The sequence below is a fragment of the Mesoplodon densirostris genome, chromosome 4 (genome assembly GCF_025265405.1).
Source record: "Mesoplodon densirostris isolate mMesDen1 chromosome 4, mMesDen1 primary haplotype, whole genome shotgun sequence".
Lineage (NCBI taxonomy): Eukaryota > Metazoa > Chordata > Mammalia > Artiodactyla > Ziphiidae > Mesoplodon > Mesoplodon densirostris.
In genome coordinates this window covers 42,039,723-42,054,659 of record NC_082664.1, presented here as the reverse complement: position 1 = coordinate 42,054,659, position 14,937 = coordinate 42,039,723, and the positions used below count along the sequence as shown (strand labels likewise).

The following is a 14,937-nucleotide window of genomic DNA, read 5'->3' as shown; positions in this document are numbered from 1 at the left end:
TTGTTTTGTCAGTAGAAGCAGAACTATTTTTCTAGGAAATTTAAAACACATAGTCTCAAAAAAAAAATAAAATACATAGTCTCATTTAGGTTCATTTTTGCTTTTATTTTGAAATTCTTGATTAGCAAACCAACTTGCTTTTATTATGGGATGTATTCACGGACTTCCATAGTTTTAAAACTTCAAAGCTATGTGTGACATCTTAGGCAAGACATAATCATGGGACTTATTTCTTAGTTCCCTTTGAAAAATCACATTTTATACTCCAGCGTCTTACACGCAGAAGTATACCACTGAATGGGTGCTTTCTGAATCATATCACAGTTTCCATTTGGTGATGCCAAACTGTTACTTTGTGAGGTCTCTGACATCAATTGACAAGTGTACTTTCACCTCTCAGATTTGCTACTTATTAACAAGTATTAAGTGGACTACAAAGATAGAATTTCTTCAACTTCGGGAGCGCTCCACTGGGGACAGCTCTCTAGAAGTTTGTCCTGCCAGTACCTTCCTGAGAATAAGTAGGGGATTATGCATGCTGTTTCTTTTCATACTTTTGGCTAGAGGACCCCAATTATTACATTGCACATTTTTCAAATTGTGTCAGTAGAAGTGTGTTAACTGTATTTTTTTGGTTTGGTTTGGTTTGGTGAGTGTGTGTTTAATAGATGCTAGGAAATGCAGTGTTAATTCAAAATTATAGGGAGGTACACATCTTTGGAAGGAGAGGGATAGAGGAAAGAAAACAGAAGACAATGAGATTTCACAACTGAAACTTCTCTCTAGACTTAACAATAGGAAAAAATAGTCATAAAAGGGATGTATTACAAGATAACTGAATGGCTAAACCAGCAGTCAGCAGACAAGAGCACTAAAGAAGGAAATTCTTCTGTCGTTTTAAATAAACTTTGGTTTTTTTCTGATTTTTATTTTAAAAGCATTACATATTCGTTTATATAAAATTTGGTAAATATAGAAAGTATCTTCTTACTTTCTTTAATGACCATAATCCAACTACTTAAAGGCAGTCCCTGTGAGCATTTGAATGTGAAAAAATAATTGTTTTTTTAATGGGATACCATAAAAAAGAAATTTGGGGGTGATTTGACCATGTGCTGTTTTATATTTTAGTTTCTTGCTGCTGATAGTCGCTCTCCTGGCTTCTTACTCAGTTCATCTCCTGCTTAGTTTGTGTATTCAGACAGGTGAGTAAAATGTTATGCTGATTCATTTGATGAAGTAGCCCATTGTGATTATATCTATGTACATTGGATTGGCTGTCTCAAATCTCAAATTTCCAGCGGACATACATTATTATTAGGTAGGATGGTTGAAATGGAGAATTTCAAAAGGTCAGGATATGTAGACCCAATCCTACAGGGGAATATCCAAGGACAGAATGGGAGGAGGAAACCAGCATTCTTCCCTGCCTTTCTCCACAACACATGACATAGTTTTCTGGGTTAGATTAGGGGAAGCATCTGAAAGGTGTTTAAAGGATCCAGACCTTGTGTTATGGGGAAGCTGTAGACAGGTGTTCATGCTGGTCATCTTTCTAGTAGGGTGATCATCTCCTCGAGAACACCTTCTCAGATCTACTACTGCCGTCTCTGCCCCCCTCATATGTGTATGAGTTTTTTCCATTTGAAACTTTATTATGCAGTTCAGTCATGTATTGAATAAGTTCTTTTAAGTTGAAATAAATAAAAGTGTATAAATTATGGAACTGCTTTCATAAGGTTTTTCTTTTGGCATTAACAAATACTCTATGTCCATCGGTCCTGGTCTTTTTTTAACATCTTTGTTGGAGTATAATTGCTTTACAATGGTGTGTTAGTTTCTGCTTTATAACAAAGTGAATCAGTTATACATATACATATGTTCCCATATCTCTTCCCTCTTGCGTCTCCCTCCCTCTCACCCTCCCTGTCTCACCCCTCTAGGTGGTCATAAAGCACCAAGCTGATCTCCCTGTGCTATGTGGCTGCTTCCCACTAGCTATCTATTTTATGTTTGGTAGTATATATATATATATGTCCATGCCACTCTCTCACTTTGTCACACGTTACCCTTCCCCCTCCCCATATCCTCAAGTCCACTCTCTAGTAGCTCTGTATCCTTATTCCCATCTTACCCCTAGGTTCTTCATGACATTTCTTTTTTTTCTTAGATTCCATATATATGTGTTAGCATACGGTATTTGTTTTTCTCTTTCTGACTTACTTCACTCTGTATGACAGACACTAGGTCCATCCACCTCACTACAAATAACTCAATTTCATTTCTTTTTATGGCTGAGTAATATTCCATTGTATATATGTGCCACATCTTCTTTATCCATTCATCCGATGATGGACACTTAGGTTGCTTCCATGTCCTGGCTATTGTAAATAGAGCTGCAATGAACATTTTGGTACATGACTCTTTTTGAATTATGGTTTTCTCAGGGTATATGCCCAGTAGTGGGATTGCTGGGTCATATGGTACTTCTATTTGTAGTTTTTTAAGGAACCTCCATACTGTTCTCCACAGTGGCTGTACCAAGTCACATTCCCACCAACAGTGCAGGAATGTTCCCTTTTCTCCACACCCTCTCCAGCATTTATTGTTTCTAGATTTTTTGATGATGGCCATTCTGACCGGTGTGAGATGATATCTCACAGTATTTTTGATTTGCATTTCTCTAATGATTAATGATGTTGAGCATTCTTTCATGTGTTTGTTGGCAATCTGTATATCTTCTTTGCAAAAATGTCTATTTAGGTCTTCTGCCCATTTTTGGATTGGGTTGTTTGTTTTCTTGTTATTGAGCTGCATGAGCTGTTTATAAATTTTGGAGATTAATCCTTTGTCAGTTGCTTCATTTGCAAATATTTTCTCCCATTCTGAGGGTTGTCTTTTGGTCTTGTTTATGGTTTCCTTTGCTGTGCAAAAGCTTTTAAGTTTAAGTTTCATTAGGTCCCATTTGTTTATTTTTGTTTTTACTTCCATTTCTCTAGGAGGTGGGTCCAAAAGGATCTTGCTGTGATTTATGTCATAGAGTGTTCTGCCTATGTTTTCCTCTAAGAGTTTGGTAGTTTCTGGCCTTACATTTAGGTCTTTAATCCATTTTGTGCTTATTTTTGTGTATGGTGTTAGGGAGTGTTCTAATCTCATACTTTTACATGTACCTGTCCAGTTGTCCCAGCACCACTTACTGAAGAGGCTGTCCTTTCTCCACTGTACATTCCTGCCTCATTTATCAAAAGTATGTGTGTGAGTTTATCTCTGGGCTTCTATCCTGTTCCATGGATCTATATTTCTGTTTTATTTTCTGTTTCTGTTTTTGTGCCAGTACCATACTGTGTTGATTACTGTAGCTTTGTAGTATAGTCTGAAGTCAGGGAGCCTGATTCCTCCAGCTCCGTTTTTCGTTCTCAAGGTTGCTTTGGCTATTCGGGGTCTTTTGTGTTTCTATACAAATTGTGAAATTTTTTGTTCTAGTTCTGTGAAAAATGCCAGTGGTAGTGTGATAGGGATTGCATTGAATCTGTAGATTGCTTTGGGTAGTAGAGTCATTTTCACAATGTTGATTCTTCCAATCCAAGAACATGGTATATCTCTCCATCTATTTGTATCATCTTTCATTTCTTTCATCAGTGTCTTATAATTTTCTGCATACAGGTCTTTTGTCTCCTTAGGTAGGTTTATTCCTAGATATTTTATTCTTTTTGTTGCAATGGTAAATGGGAGTGTTTTCTTAATTTCACTTTCAGATTTTTCATTATTAGTGTATAGGAATGCCAGAGATTTCTGTGCATTAATTTTGTATCCTGCTACTTTCCCAAATTCATTGATTAGCTCTAGTAGTTTTCTGGTAGCATCTTTAGGATTCTCTATGTATACTATCATGTCATCTGCAGACAGTGACAGCTTTACTTCTTCTTTTCCGATTTGGATTCCTTTTATTTCCTTTTCTTCTCTGATTGCTGTGGCTAAAACTTCCAAAACTGTGTTGAATAAAAGTGGTGAGAGTGGGCAACCTTGTCTTGTTCCTGATCTTAGTGGAATTGGTTTCAGTTTTTCACCATTGAGGACGATGCTGGCTGTGGGTTTGTCATATGGCGTTTATTATGTTGAGGAAAGTTCCCTCTATGCCTACTTTCTGCAGGGTTTTTATCATAAATGGGTGTTGAATTTTGTTGAAAGCTTTCTCTGCATCTATTGAGATGATCATTTGGTTTTTCTCCTTCAATTTGTTAATATGGTGTATCACGTTGATTGATTTGCGTATATTGAAGAATCCTTGCATTCCTGGAATAAACCCCACTTGATTGTGGTGTATGATCCTTTTAATGTGCTGTTGGATTCTGTTTGCTAGTATTTTGTTGAGGATTTTTTCATCTATGTTCATCAGTGATATTGGCCTGTAGTTTTCTTTCTTTGTGACATCTTTGTCTGGTTTTGGTATCAGGGTGATGGTGGCCTCGTAGAATGAGTTTGGGAGTGTTCCTCCCTCTGCTATATTTTGGAAGAGTTTGAGAAGGATAGGTGTTAGCTCTTCTCTAAATGTTTGATAGAATTCGCCTGTGAAGCCATCTGGTCCTGGGCTTTTGTTTGTTGGAAGATTTTTAATCACAGTTTCAATTTCAGTGCTTGTGATTGGTCTGTTCATATTTTCTATTTCTTCCTGATTCAGTCTTGGCAGGTTGTGCATTTTTAAGAATTTGTCCATTTCTTCCAGGTTGTCCATTTTATTGGCATAGAGTTGCTTGTAGTAATCTCTTATGATCTTTTGTATTTCTGCAGTGTCAGTTGTTACTTCTCCTTTTTCATTTCTAATTCTATTGATTTGAGTCTTCTCCCTCTTTTTCTTGAGGAGTCTGGCTAATGGTTTATCAATTTTGTTTATCTTCTCAAGGAACCAGCTTTTAGTTTTATTGATCTTTGCTATCGTTTCCTTCATTTCTTTTTCATTTATTTCTGATCTGATCTTTATGATTTCTTTCCTTCTGCTACCTTTGGGGATTTTTTGTTCTTCTTTCTCTGATTGCTTTAGGTGCAAGGTTAGGTTGTTTATTCGAGATGCTTCCTGTTTCTTAAGGTAGGATTGTACTGCTATAACCTTCCCTCTTAGAACTGCTTTTGCTGCATCCCATAGGTTTTGGGTCGTCGTGTCTCCATTGTCATTTGTTTCTAGGTATTTTTTGATTTCCTCTTTGATTTCTTCAGTGAGCACTTCATTTTTAAGTAGTGTATTGTTTAGCCTCCATTTGTTTGTATTTTTAACAAATCTTTTCCTGTAGTTGATATCTAGTCTCATAGCATCGTGGTCAGAAAAGATACTTGATACAATTTCAATTTTATTAAATTTACCAAGGCTTGATTTGTGACCCAAGATATGATCTACCCTGGAGAATGTTCCATGAGCACTTGAGAAAAATGTGTATTCTGTTGTTTTTGGATGGAATATCCTATAAATATCAATTAAGTCCATCTTGTTTAATGTATCATTTAAATCTTGTGTTTCCTTATTTATTTTCATTTTGGATGATCTGTCCATTGGTGAAAGTGGGGTGTTAAAGTCCCCTACTGTGAATATGTTACTGTCGATTTCCCCTTTTATGGCTATTAGTATTTGCCTTAGGTATTGAGGTGCCTCTATGTTGGGTGCATAAATATTTACAATTGTTATATCTTCTTCTTGGATCGATCCCTTGATCATTATGTAGTGTCCTTCTTTGTCTCTTCTAGTAGTCTTTATTTTAAAGTCTATTTTGTCTGATATGAGAATTGCTACTCCAGCTTTCTTTTGATTTCCATTTGCATGGAATATCTTTTTCCATCCCCTCACTTTCAGTCTGTATGTGTCCCTAGGTCTGAAGTGGGTCACTTGTAGACAGCCTATATATGGGTCTTGTTTTTTTATCCATTCAGCCAGTCTGTGTCTTTTGGTGGGAGCATTTAATCCATTTACATTTAAGCTAATTATCGATATGTATGTTCCTATTCCCATTTTCTTAATTGTTTTGGGTTCGTTATTGTAGGTTGTTTCCTTCTGTTGTGTTTCTTGCCTAGAGAAGTTCCTTTAGTATTTGTTATAAAGCTGGTTTGGTGGTGCTGAGCTCTCTCAGCTTTTGCTTGTCTGTAAAGGTTTTAATTTCTCCATCAAATCTGAATGAGATCCTTGCTGGGTAGAGTAATCTTGGTTGTAGGTTTTTCTCCTTCATCACTTTAAATATGTCCTGCCCGTCCCTTCTGGCTTGCAGAGTTTCTGCTGTAAGATCACCTGTTAACCTTATGGGGATTCCCTTGTGTGTTATTTGTTATTTTTCCCTTGCTGCTTTTAATATGTTTTCTTTGTATTTAATTTTTGATAGTTTGATTAATATGTGTCTTGTCCTGTTTCTCCTTGGATTTATCCCGTATGGGACTCTCTGTGCTTCCTGGACTTGATTAACTATTTCCTTTCCCATATTAGGGAAGTTTTCAACTATAATCTCTTCAAATATTTTCTCAGTCCCTTTCTTTTTCTCTTCTTCTTCTGGGACCCCTATAATTCGAATGTTGGTGCATTTAATGTTGTCCCAGAGGTCTCTGAGACTGTCCTCAGTTCTTTTCATTCTTTTTTCTTTATTCTGCTCTGCATAGTTATTTCCACTATTTTATATTCCCGGTCACTTATCCATTCTTCTCCCTCAGTTATTCTGCTATTGATCCCTTCTGGAGTATTTTTAATTTCATTTATTGTGTTGTTCATCATTGCTCGTTTCCTCTTTAGTTTTTCTAGATCCTTGTTAAATGTTTCTTGCATTTTCTCTATTCTATTTCCAAGATTTTACGTCATCTTTCATATCATTATTCTGAATTCTTTTTCAGGTAGACTGCCTATTTCCTCTTCATTTGTTAGGTCTGGTGGGTTTTTATCTTGCTCCTTCATCTGCTGTGTGTTTTTCTGTCTTCTCATTTTGCTTATCTTACTGTGTTTGGGGTCTCCTTTTCGCAGGCTGCAGGTTCGTAGTTCCCGTTGTTTTTGGTGTCTGTTCCCAGTGGCTAAAGTTGGTTCAGTGGGTTGTGTAGGCTTCCTGGTGGAGGGCACTAGTGCCTGTGTTCTGGTGGATGAGGCTGGATCTTGTCTTTCTCGTGGGCAGGTCCATGTCTGGTGGTGTGTTTTGGGGTGTCTGTGGCCTTATTATGATTTTAGGCCGACTCTGCTAATGGGTGGGGTTGTGTTCCTGTCTTGCTAATTCTTTGGCATAGGGTGTCCAGCACTGTAGCTTGCTGGTCAGTGAGTGAATCTGGGTGTTGGTGTTGAGATGGAGATCTCTGGGAGATTTTCACCGTTTGATATTATGTGGAGCTGGGAGGTCTCTTGTGGACCAGTGTCCTGAAGTTGGCTCTCCCACCTCAGAGGCACAGCACTGATTCCTGGCTGCAGCACCAAGAGCCTTTTATCCACACGGCTCAGAATAAAAGGGAGAAAAAGTAGAAAGAAAGAAAGAAAAAGGGGGGGGGAGGGAGAGAGAGAAAAAAAGAAAGGAAGAAAGAAAGGATAAAATAAAATAAAATAAAGTTACTAAAATTAAAAATAATTATTAAGGAAAAAAAAATTTTAAGTAAAAAAAAAAAAAAAAAGCAACCCCGGATGGACAGAACCCTAGGACAAATGTTGAAAGCAAAGCTATACAGACAAAATCTCACACAGAAGCATACACATACACACTCACAAAAAGAGGAAAAGGGGAAAAAATAATATATCTTGCTCTCAAAGTCCACCTCCTCAATTTGGGATGATTCGTTGTCTATCCAGGTATTCCACAGATGCAGGGTACATCAAGTTGATTGTGGAGATTTAATCCGCTGCTCCTGAGGCTGCTGGGAGAAATTTCCCCTTCTCTTCTTTGTTCGCACAGCTCCCGGGTTTCAGCTTTGGATTTGGCCCCGCCTCTGCGTGTAGGTCACCTGAGGGCATCTGTTTTTCGCTCAGACAGGACGGGGTTAAAGGAGCAGCTGATTCAGGGGCTCTGGCTCACTCAGGTTGGGGGGAGGGAGGGGCACGGAGTACGGGGTGAGCCTGCGGCAGCAGAGGCTGGCGTGACGACATTGTAGCAGCCTGAGCCACGCTGTGCGTTCTCCCAGGGAAGTTGTCCCTGGATCACGGGACCCTGTCAGTGGTGGGCTGCACAGGCTCCCGGGAGGGGAGGTGTGGAGAGTGACCTGTGCTTGCACACAGGCTTCTTGGTGGCAGCAGCAGCAGCCTTAGCATCTCATGCCCGTCTCTGGGGTCCGTGCTGATAGCCGCGGCTCGCGTCCGTTTCTGGAGCTCCTTTAAGCAACGATCTTAATCCCCTCTCCTCGCGCACCAGGTAACAGGGAAGAAAATGTCTCTTGCCTCTTCGGCAGGTCTAGACTTTTTCCGGGACTGCCTCCCGGCTAGCCGTGGCACACTAACCCCTTCAGGCTGTGTTCACGCCGCCAACCCCAGTCCTCTCCCTGGGATCCGACCTCCGAAGCCCAAGCCTCAGCTCCCAGCCCCCGTCCGCCTTGGCGTGTGAGCAGACAAGCCTCTCTGGCTGGTGAGTGCCTGTCGGCACCGATCCTCTGTGCGGGAATCTCTCCGCTTTGCCCTCCGCATCCCTGTGGCTGCGCTCTCCTCCACAGCCCCAAAGCTCCTCCCCACTCCGCCACCCGCCGTCTCCGCCTGCAAAGGCGCTTCCTAGTGTGTGGAAACCTTTCCTCTTTCACAGCTCCCTCCCACTGGTGCAGGTCCCGTCCCTATTCTTTTGTCTCTGTTTTTTCTTTTTTCTTTTGCCCTACCCAGGTACGTGGGGAGTTTCTTGCCTTTTGGGAGGTCTGAGGTCTTCTGCCAGAGTTCAGTGGGTGTTCTGTAGGAGTTGTTCCACGTGTAGATGTATTTCTGGTGTATCTGTGGGAAGGAAGGTGATCTCCGCATCTTACTCTTCCGCCATCTTCCCCCACTCATCCAGTCCTGGTTTTTGTATCTGTCTAATCTAATCTTTTTTCCCCCAATATTTATTTATTTATTTACCAGGTCTTAGTTGCAGCACACGGGATCTTCAATCTTTGTTGTGGCATGCGGGATCTTTTAGTTGCAGCATGTGGGAACTTTTAGTTGTGGCATGCAGGGTTTTTAGCTGTGACATGTGGGATCTAGTTCTCTGAGCAGGGATCGAACCCAGGTCCTCTGCACTGGGAGTGCGGAGTCTTAGCTACTGGACCTCCAGGGAAGTCCCTAGTCTTGTCTATTTTTGGATTAGGTCAGTTTTGACTCCAAAATCATGAGTTTAATTCTTATGTGGGTGGGTTCACTTTGTCGTATATGATCTTTGTTTGCAGACTTTAAGAAACAAAATAGATACATAAAATAGATAGAAATAGGATTATTCTGGCTGAAACAGGTGAGGGAAGCTCACAGGTATTTCTTGAGTATTTTGTCTTCAGAACATAGTTCTAAATCCACAGCTCTAATCTGTTTAATCTGGCTATGCATCAGACACACCTGCAGATTGTTCTGTAAACAGAGGTTTCTAAGCCTCAGGGATTCTAATTCCAAGAATCTGAGGTGGGATGCAGGAATATATTTTTAAAAGTCCTCTGGGGGATTCTTATGCAAAACTGATTTAGCATCCATAGTTCATAGCTGTAACTTGTGCCAATGCTTTTGGCCATCCAACCCACAAATATATGCCTCTGCTTTCAAGGGGCTTGGGTGAACGTGTGGACAGATAAAAATACTAGGAAACAATGCAATGATATTCATCTCAAAGTAACAAATTGTTCATAACAACATCCCAAATTCAGGAATAAGATCATTAAATGAGTATATTTGTAAATCCTGCTGAAACTTGACTGGAATTTTAATGACATGTTTTGGAATTTTGCTTCTTTGTGTAAAAAAATTATTTTTACTTAATTGTGATCATTTAACATCTTCATATGTTATTTTATCATGGATTCTACTAAAAGATTAATACATTAGTCAACTACATGGCAATTATGTCTTCGTTAACTAAAGTGTTTTGCTTTATTAATTTAAATTATTTGGAAGTAATATTCAATTTATGAAGATTTCCAAATAATTCTAATTTTTTTGCTTTCCTTCAGTTTATCTGTATTTAACATTGAAATTCTGACACTCTCTGTTGTTCTTTCTGTAACTTTGGGCATATAAGTGAAAAGCTCTGTTTCTCTTTCTTTTTTCTTTTTCTTTGATTTTTGTAGCTTATTTGGTCCATGAGCTAACTTCCTCATGGTTCTTCATATACACTGATGCACCTGCCTTCTGTTGATTGAATTTCCTTCAGTGATTGTAAAATTCTCTGTGGAGGTAGGCTTTAACAAATTTTTTATATTAAAAATATATATATATATATTCATTCTAGATAATAATGTGTAGCTAAATTTTCTCCCCAGTTTATTGGACTGTCATAAAGGAGTATTATGCTCAGATTGAATTCATTGGTTGGAGAAAGGGCTGTCATAAGTCTTTACAGATTAACTTCTTCATTTATTTGCCTGGAGTGCAAGAGAATTTTTAATCTTTATGAAAGTAAAGGATTTCTTCACACAAAATTCTGCTGTTTTCGATTTTATGTAGGATTTGGGATCTATCTGGACTTTTCTTGGGAGCTGAGGCGGCATGTAAGGTACCTTAATCTCTCTAGCCTTAATTTGCCAACTCTAAAATGGTAGTGATAATATTTTTCTCTTGGGATTGTTGTGAGAATGAAATATAATAATGTATATAAAATGTCAGGTCCTTGGTAAATGCTAGCTTTTATTATTATGGGTTCTTATTGGGCCAGAGCCCATAAGGATTGCAAAGTCTTGTACATATTGCTGTCTCAGAAACAGTTGACTTGTTGTGATTCTTTGGGGAAATTTTTGTGCTCTGGGAATAAATGAGGAGCTCCCCTCCTCTGGCCTCCACATCAGTGTCAACAGAAGGGAATCAGAGTCTTAGAACTCAGCCTGCATCTGGTCAGGTCCCTACTTTCTAGTCCTTGATCCCCACCACTCACTGCATTGTCGTCATTATTTGCCTTGAGATCATTTGGATTAATGACATTATACCACTTATCTCAATGTATGTCAGTCACTTCAAGAATCCTATGTTATCCTTCATTTCCCAGACTCACTCCATATGGTTCTGTCATCCATTTTCTTTTCTTTTAAATTTTATTGAAGTATAGTTGATTTACAATGTTGTGTTAACTTCTGTACAACTAAGTGATTCAGTTATACATCTATATATTCTTTTCCATTATGGTTTATCACAGGGTATTGAATCTAGTTCCCTATGCTATGCAGTAGGACCTTGTTGTTTGTCATCTATTTTCTGACTTCGTCTCCCCCTTCTCCCCAACTCCTGAAACCCTTCCAGTGTGCCCTCTAGAACGCATAGTCAGTCATCAGTAAAACCCTGTGTCCTCAACTCTTTTCTGAACATTTCCTTAACTTTCTTACTCTAAGAGAACCTAAGACTTCTCTGAGGACACTGCTTTCCCTGTAGTCCTCTCAAATGGCCACTCTTTTCTCTTCCATGTCCCTCATACTTGCCTAAAGATGGGATAGGTGTCCTAGTCACGCCTCATTTCCACTTTTCAACCACCTCCCTCTCCCTAAACCCCCAGCTTTGAATCTCATAACTCTATGCTACCTACTTCCCCCTTTATGGTTAACATCTATAGACTCCTCAGCCACTTTCTGTCATTTTATGAATATATTAGCTTCTGCTTTCCTTTCAGTTTCTTCAGTTTTACCCCTGTCATAATTATGGATGATTTCAATATCCATGTAGATAATTCTTCTAATACTTTCATTTCCTTAACCTCTTCTCTTCTAATGATCATACTCCTGGCCTGCCTCAGCTACTTATTTCCATGGTCATACCATTGATCTTGTCATTACCAAAATGGCATCCCCTCCAAAATCTCATTTTCAAGAATCTCACCCTCCAAAAACCACTATATTTTTAATTTTTTTAAACTAATTCCCTCAAGTACTCCAACTATGGCAATTCTTCACCTCTGCCAAGGACTTGAGTTCATTGATCTACCACCTTCGCACTCTCCTTCACTCTCTTGTCCATATTTCCCCTCTTTATCCAGTTGAAGTTTCCTGGTATATTATTAGAATCACTCCCTTGCTCCTCCCTTTCATCATGCTACTCCCCTGGCAAAACTCCAACCATGATTAAATGTAACTCTGCCTACTTCACACAGGCACCTGTACAGTTGAATATTCCTGAAGAAGACACAACCATGCAGATTAATATCGCTAAATTCAATGTCTAGTGGATCTGTGATGCTATCACCTAACCTTTATTAACTTCTTTAGTTCATTCACTTGCTTACTCTGCTATCTAGGAGATGACTTTTTCTTCTTTCTCTCAAACCTTCAACACATTCTCCTTGATTTCATTCTTAGCTGATATTCTCACTTTCTATTTCATTGAGAAAATAGAAACAATCATAAAAGAACTTTATAAGCTCTTGCTACCACTTCTACCTACCCATCTTCATCTGTGCTATATATTCTGTTACTTTGGATGAACTCTTTGTGTTCCTATCTGAGGCCAATCCCTCCACTTATGCTATGACCCCATCTGCTCTCACCTACTTACTCCAGCCACTTTCTTCCCTCTCTTCTTTTTCATCATTTTTGTTCCTTTCTGTTTTCTTCTTATCAGTTTACAAATATTCTATAATTTCTTCCATTTTAAAAATGACTCCACATTCGTTCAGTATGCCCTATGCCTTCATGGTGAAACTCGTCAAAATAGTTGTCTATACCAGAAATTTCCCCTTCCTCCTATTCTTTCTTAAACACTCTTCATTCAGGCTTTCCCCATTATTCCACAGAAATTATTGTACCAGCAACTAACACATTGCTAGATCCAGTGGTCAGTTCTGTCTTCATCTTAGTTGACTAGTCAGCAGCATTTGACACAGTTGATCACACCTTCCTCTGTAAAACAGTATTGATACTCTCCTGCTTTTCTTCCTGTTTCACAGAATACTCCTTCTCTTTTCTTCTGCTGAATCCTTTTCATCTCCCCATCTTCTAAACATTGGAATACCCCGGCAGTGTTCCTCTGATCTCTTTTCTTTTACACTTTTGGGCTCATTACGGCCCTAAAATTTATACCCCTAGCCTGCATCTCTTTCCCTGAATTTCAGTCTCATGTCCAACTTCCTCCATGATACTTCCACTTGGATATCTAATATATTAATCTCAAATTTACCAAACTCTCCATTTTTGCACTGCCAACCTACATCTTCCAGTGTTTTCTCATCTAATTAAATAATAAATCTTCCTTCTAGTTGCTCAGGCCAAAGATCTTAGGTTTATTTTGGACTCTTTTTCTCTTACTCCAAACGCAAGTTCCAAATGTGAGAGAGTATCTGTTCTGTACTTTTGAAAGTAACATGTTAACAAAACAATGGTGAAGACCATGGTGAAAAGGTATAGAGTCTACCCCTTGATCCAACATTTGTACTACTTGGTGTTTACCTAAATGAATTGAAAATTTATGTTGACATAAAAACCTGCACATGGATATTTATAGCAGCTTTATTTGTAATTGCCAGAACTTAGAAACAACTAAGGTGCCCTTCAGTAGATGAATGGATAAACTGTGGTCCATCCAGATAATAGAATATAGTTCAGCACTAAAGAGAAATGAGCTATCAAGCCATGAAAAGACATGTAGGAACCTTATTGCTAATATTGCATATTGCTAAGTGAAAGAAGCCAATCTAAAAACGCTACATTCTGTATGATTCCAACTATGTGACATTCTGGGAAAGACAAAACTATGGAGACAGTGAGAAATCAGTAGCTGCTAGGGCTTAGGGAGGAAGAAGGAATGAAGAGGTGGAGCACAGATGATTTTTAGGGCAGTGACACTATTCTGTATGATACTATACTGGTCAAAACCCATAGAGTGTACAACACCAAGGGTGAACTCTAAACATGGACTTATGGTGATAACGTTGCATCAGCGTAGATTCATCGATGTGACAGACGTACCACCCTGGTGGGGGATGTTGTTGGGGGTGAGGCTATGCATGTGTGGGGTTAGAGGGAATGTGGAAACTGTCTGTACTTTCTGCTCAATTTCGCTGTGAACCTAAAACTGCTCTAAAAATGAAGTCTGTTAAAAAAAAAAAAAGGAAAGAAACAAACTTAGAGGAAAAGAGGAAACAGAGATAATGCAGAGACCAGATGAAAACATAAAAAAATATTGTATTTAATAGCTTCAGAGAACTAAAAGAAGATACTGCATTGTTGAACCAAGAACAAGAAATTATTACAAGGGAATAGTCAGAGAATATAAGAGTCCTAGATGTAAAAAAGCGAATTTAAAATTAATTTAGTAGTTGGGCTGAAAGAGTTAAGGACATTTCCTGGGGAGGAAAAGACAAGGAACTTGAAAATGGGAGAGAAAATATAAGAAAATGAGAGGATCAGTCCAGGAGGTTCAACATGCAAATAATAGGAATTCCACAAAAAGGAAACAGAAAAAATTAGATGGTAGAAAATTATCAACAAAATAATACAAGCAAAGTTTTTGTAACTGAAAGAAATTAGTTTCCAGATTGAAAGAATTTTTCCTGGTAAGCAATATGATTGTAAAAGAAGTCATATCAAATGTATCCTTGAAAAATGGTATAGATGGTCTCATTTGCAAAGCAGAAATAGAGGCACAGACATAGATAACAAATGTATGGATACCAAGGAGGGTGGAGGAATTGGAAAATTGGGATTGACACAGATACACTATTGATACTATGTATAAAGTAGACAACTAATGAGAACATACTGTATAGCCCAGGGAACTCTACTTAATGCACTGTGGTGACCTAAATGGGAAGGAAATCCAAAAAAGAGGGGATATATGTATATGTATAGCTGATTCATTTTGCTGTACAG

The 14,937-nt window shown here is 38.7% G+C and overlaps 1 protein-coding gene across 1 annotated transcript in view; it reads left to right on the top strand.

The window, feature by feature from the left end:
* SLC38A6 (solute carrier family 38 member 6) overlaps positions 1-14,937 on the top strand; it is a 74,532-nt gene that overhangs the window by 2,146 nt on the left and 57,449 nt on the right. Inside the window, exon 3 of the mRNA XM_060096096.1 lies at positions 1,132-1,205. Coding sequence (XP_059952079.1) covers positions 1,132-1,205 — 74 coding nt within the window. The remainder of the gene's footprint in view (positions 1-1,131; positions 1,206-14,937) is intronic.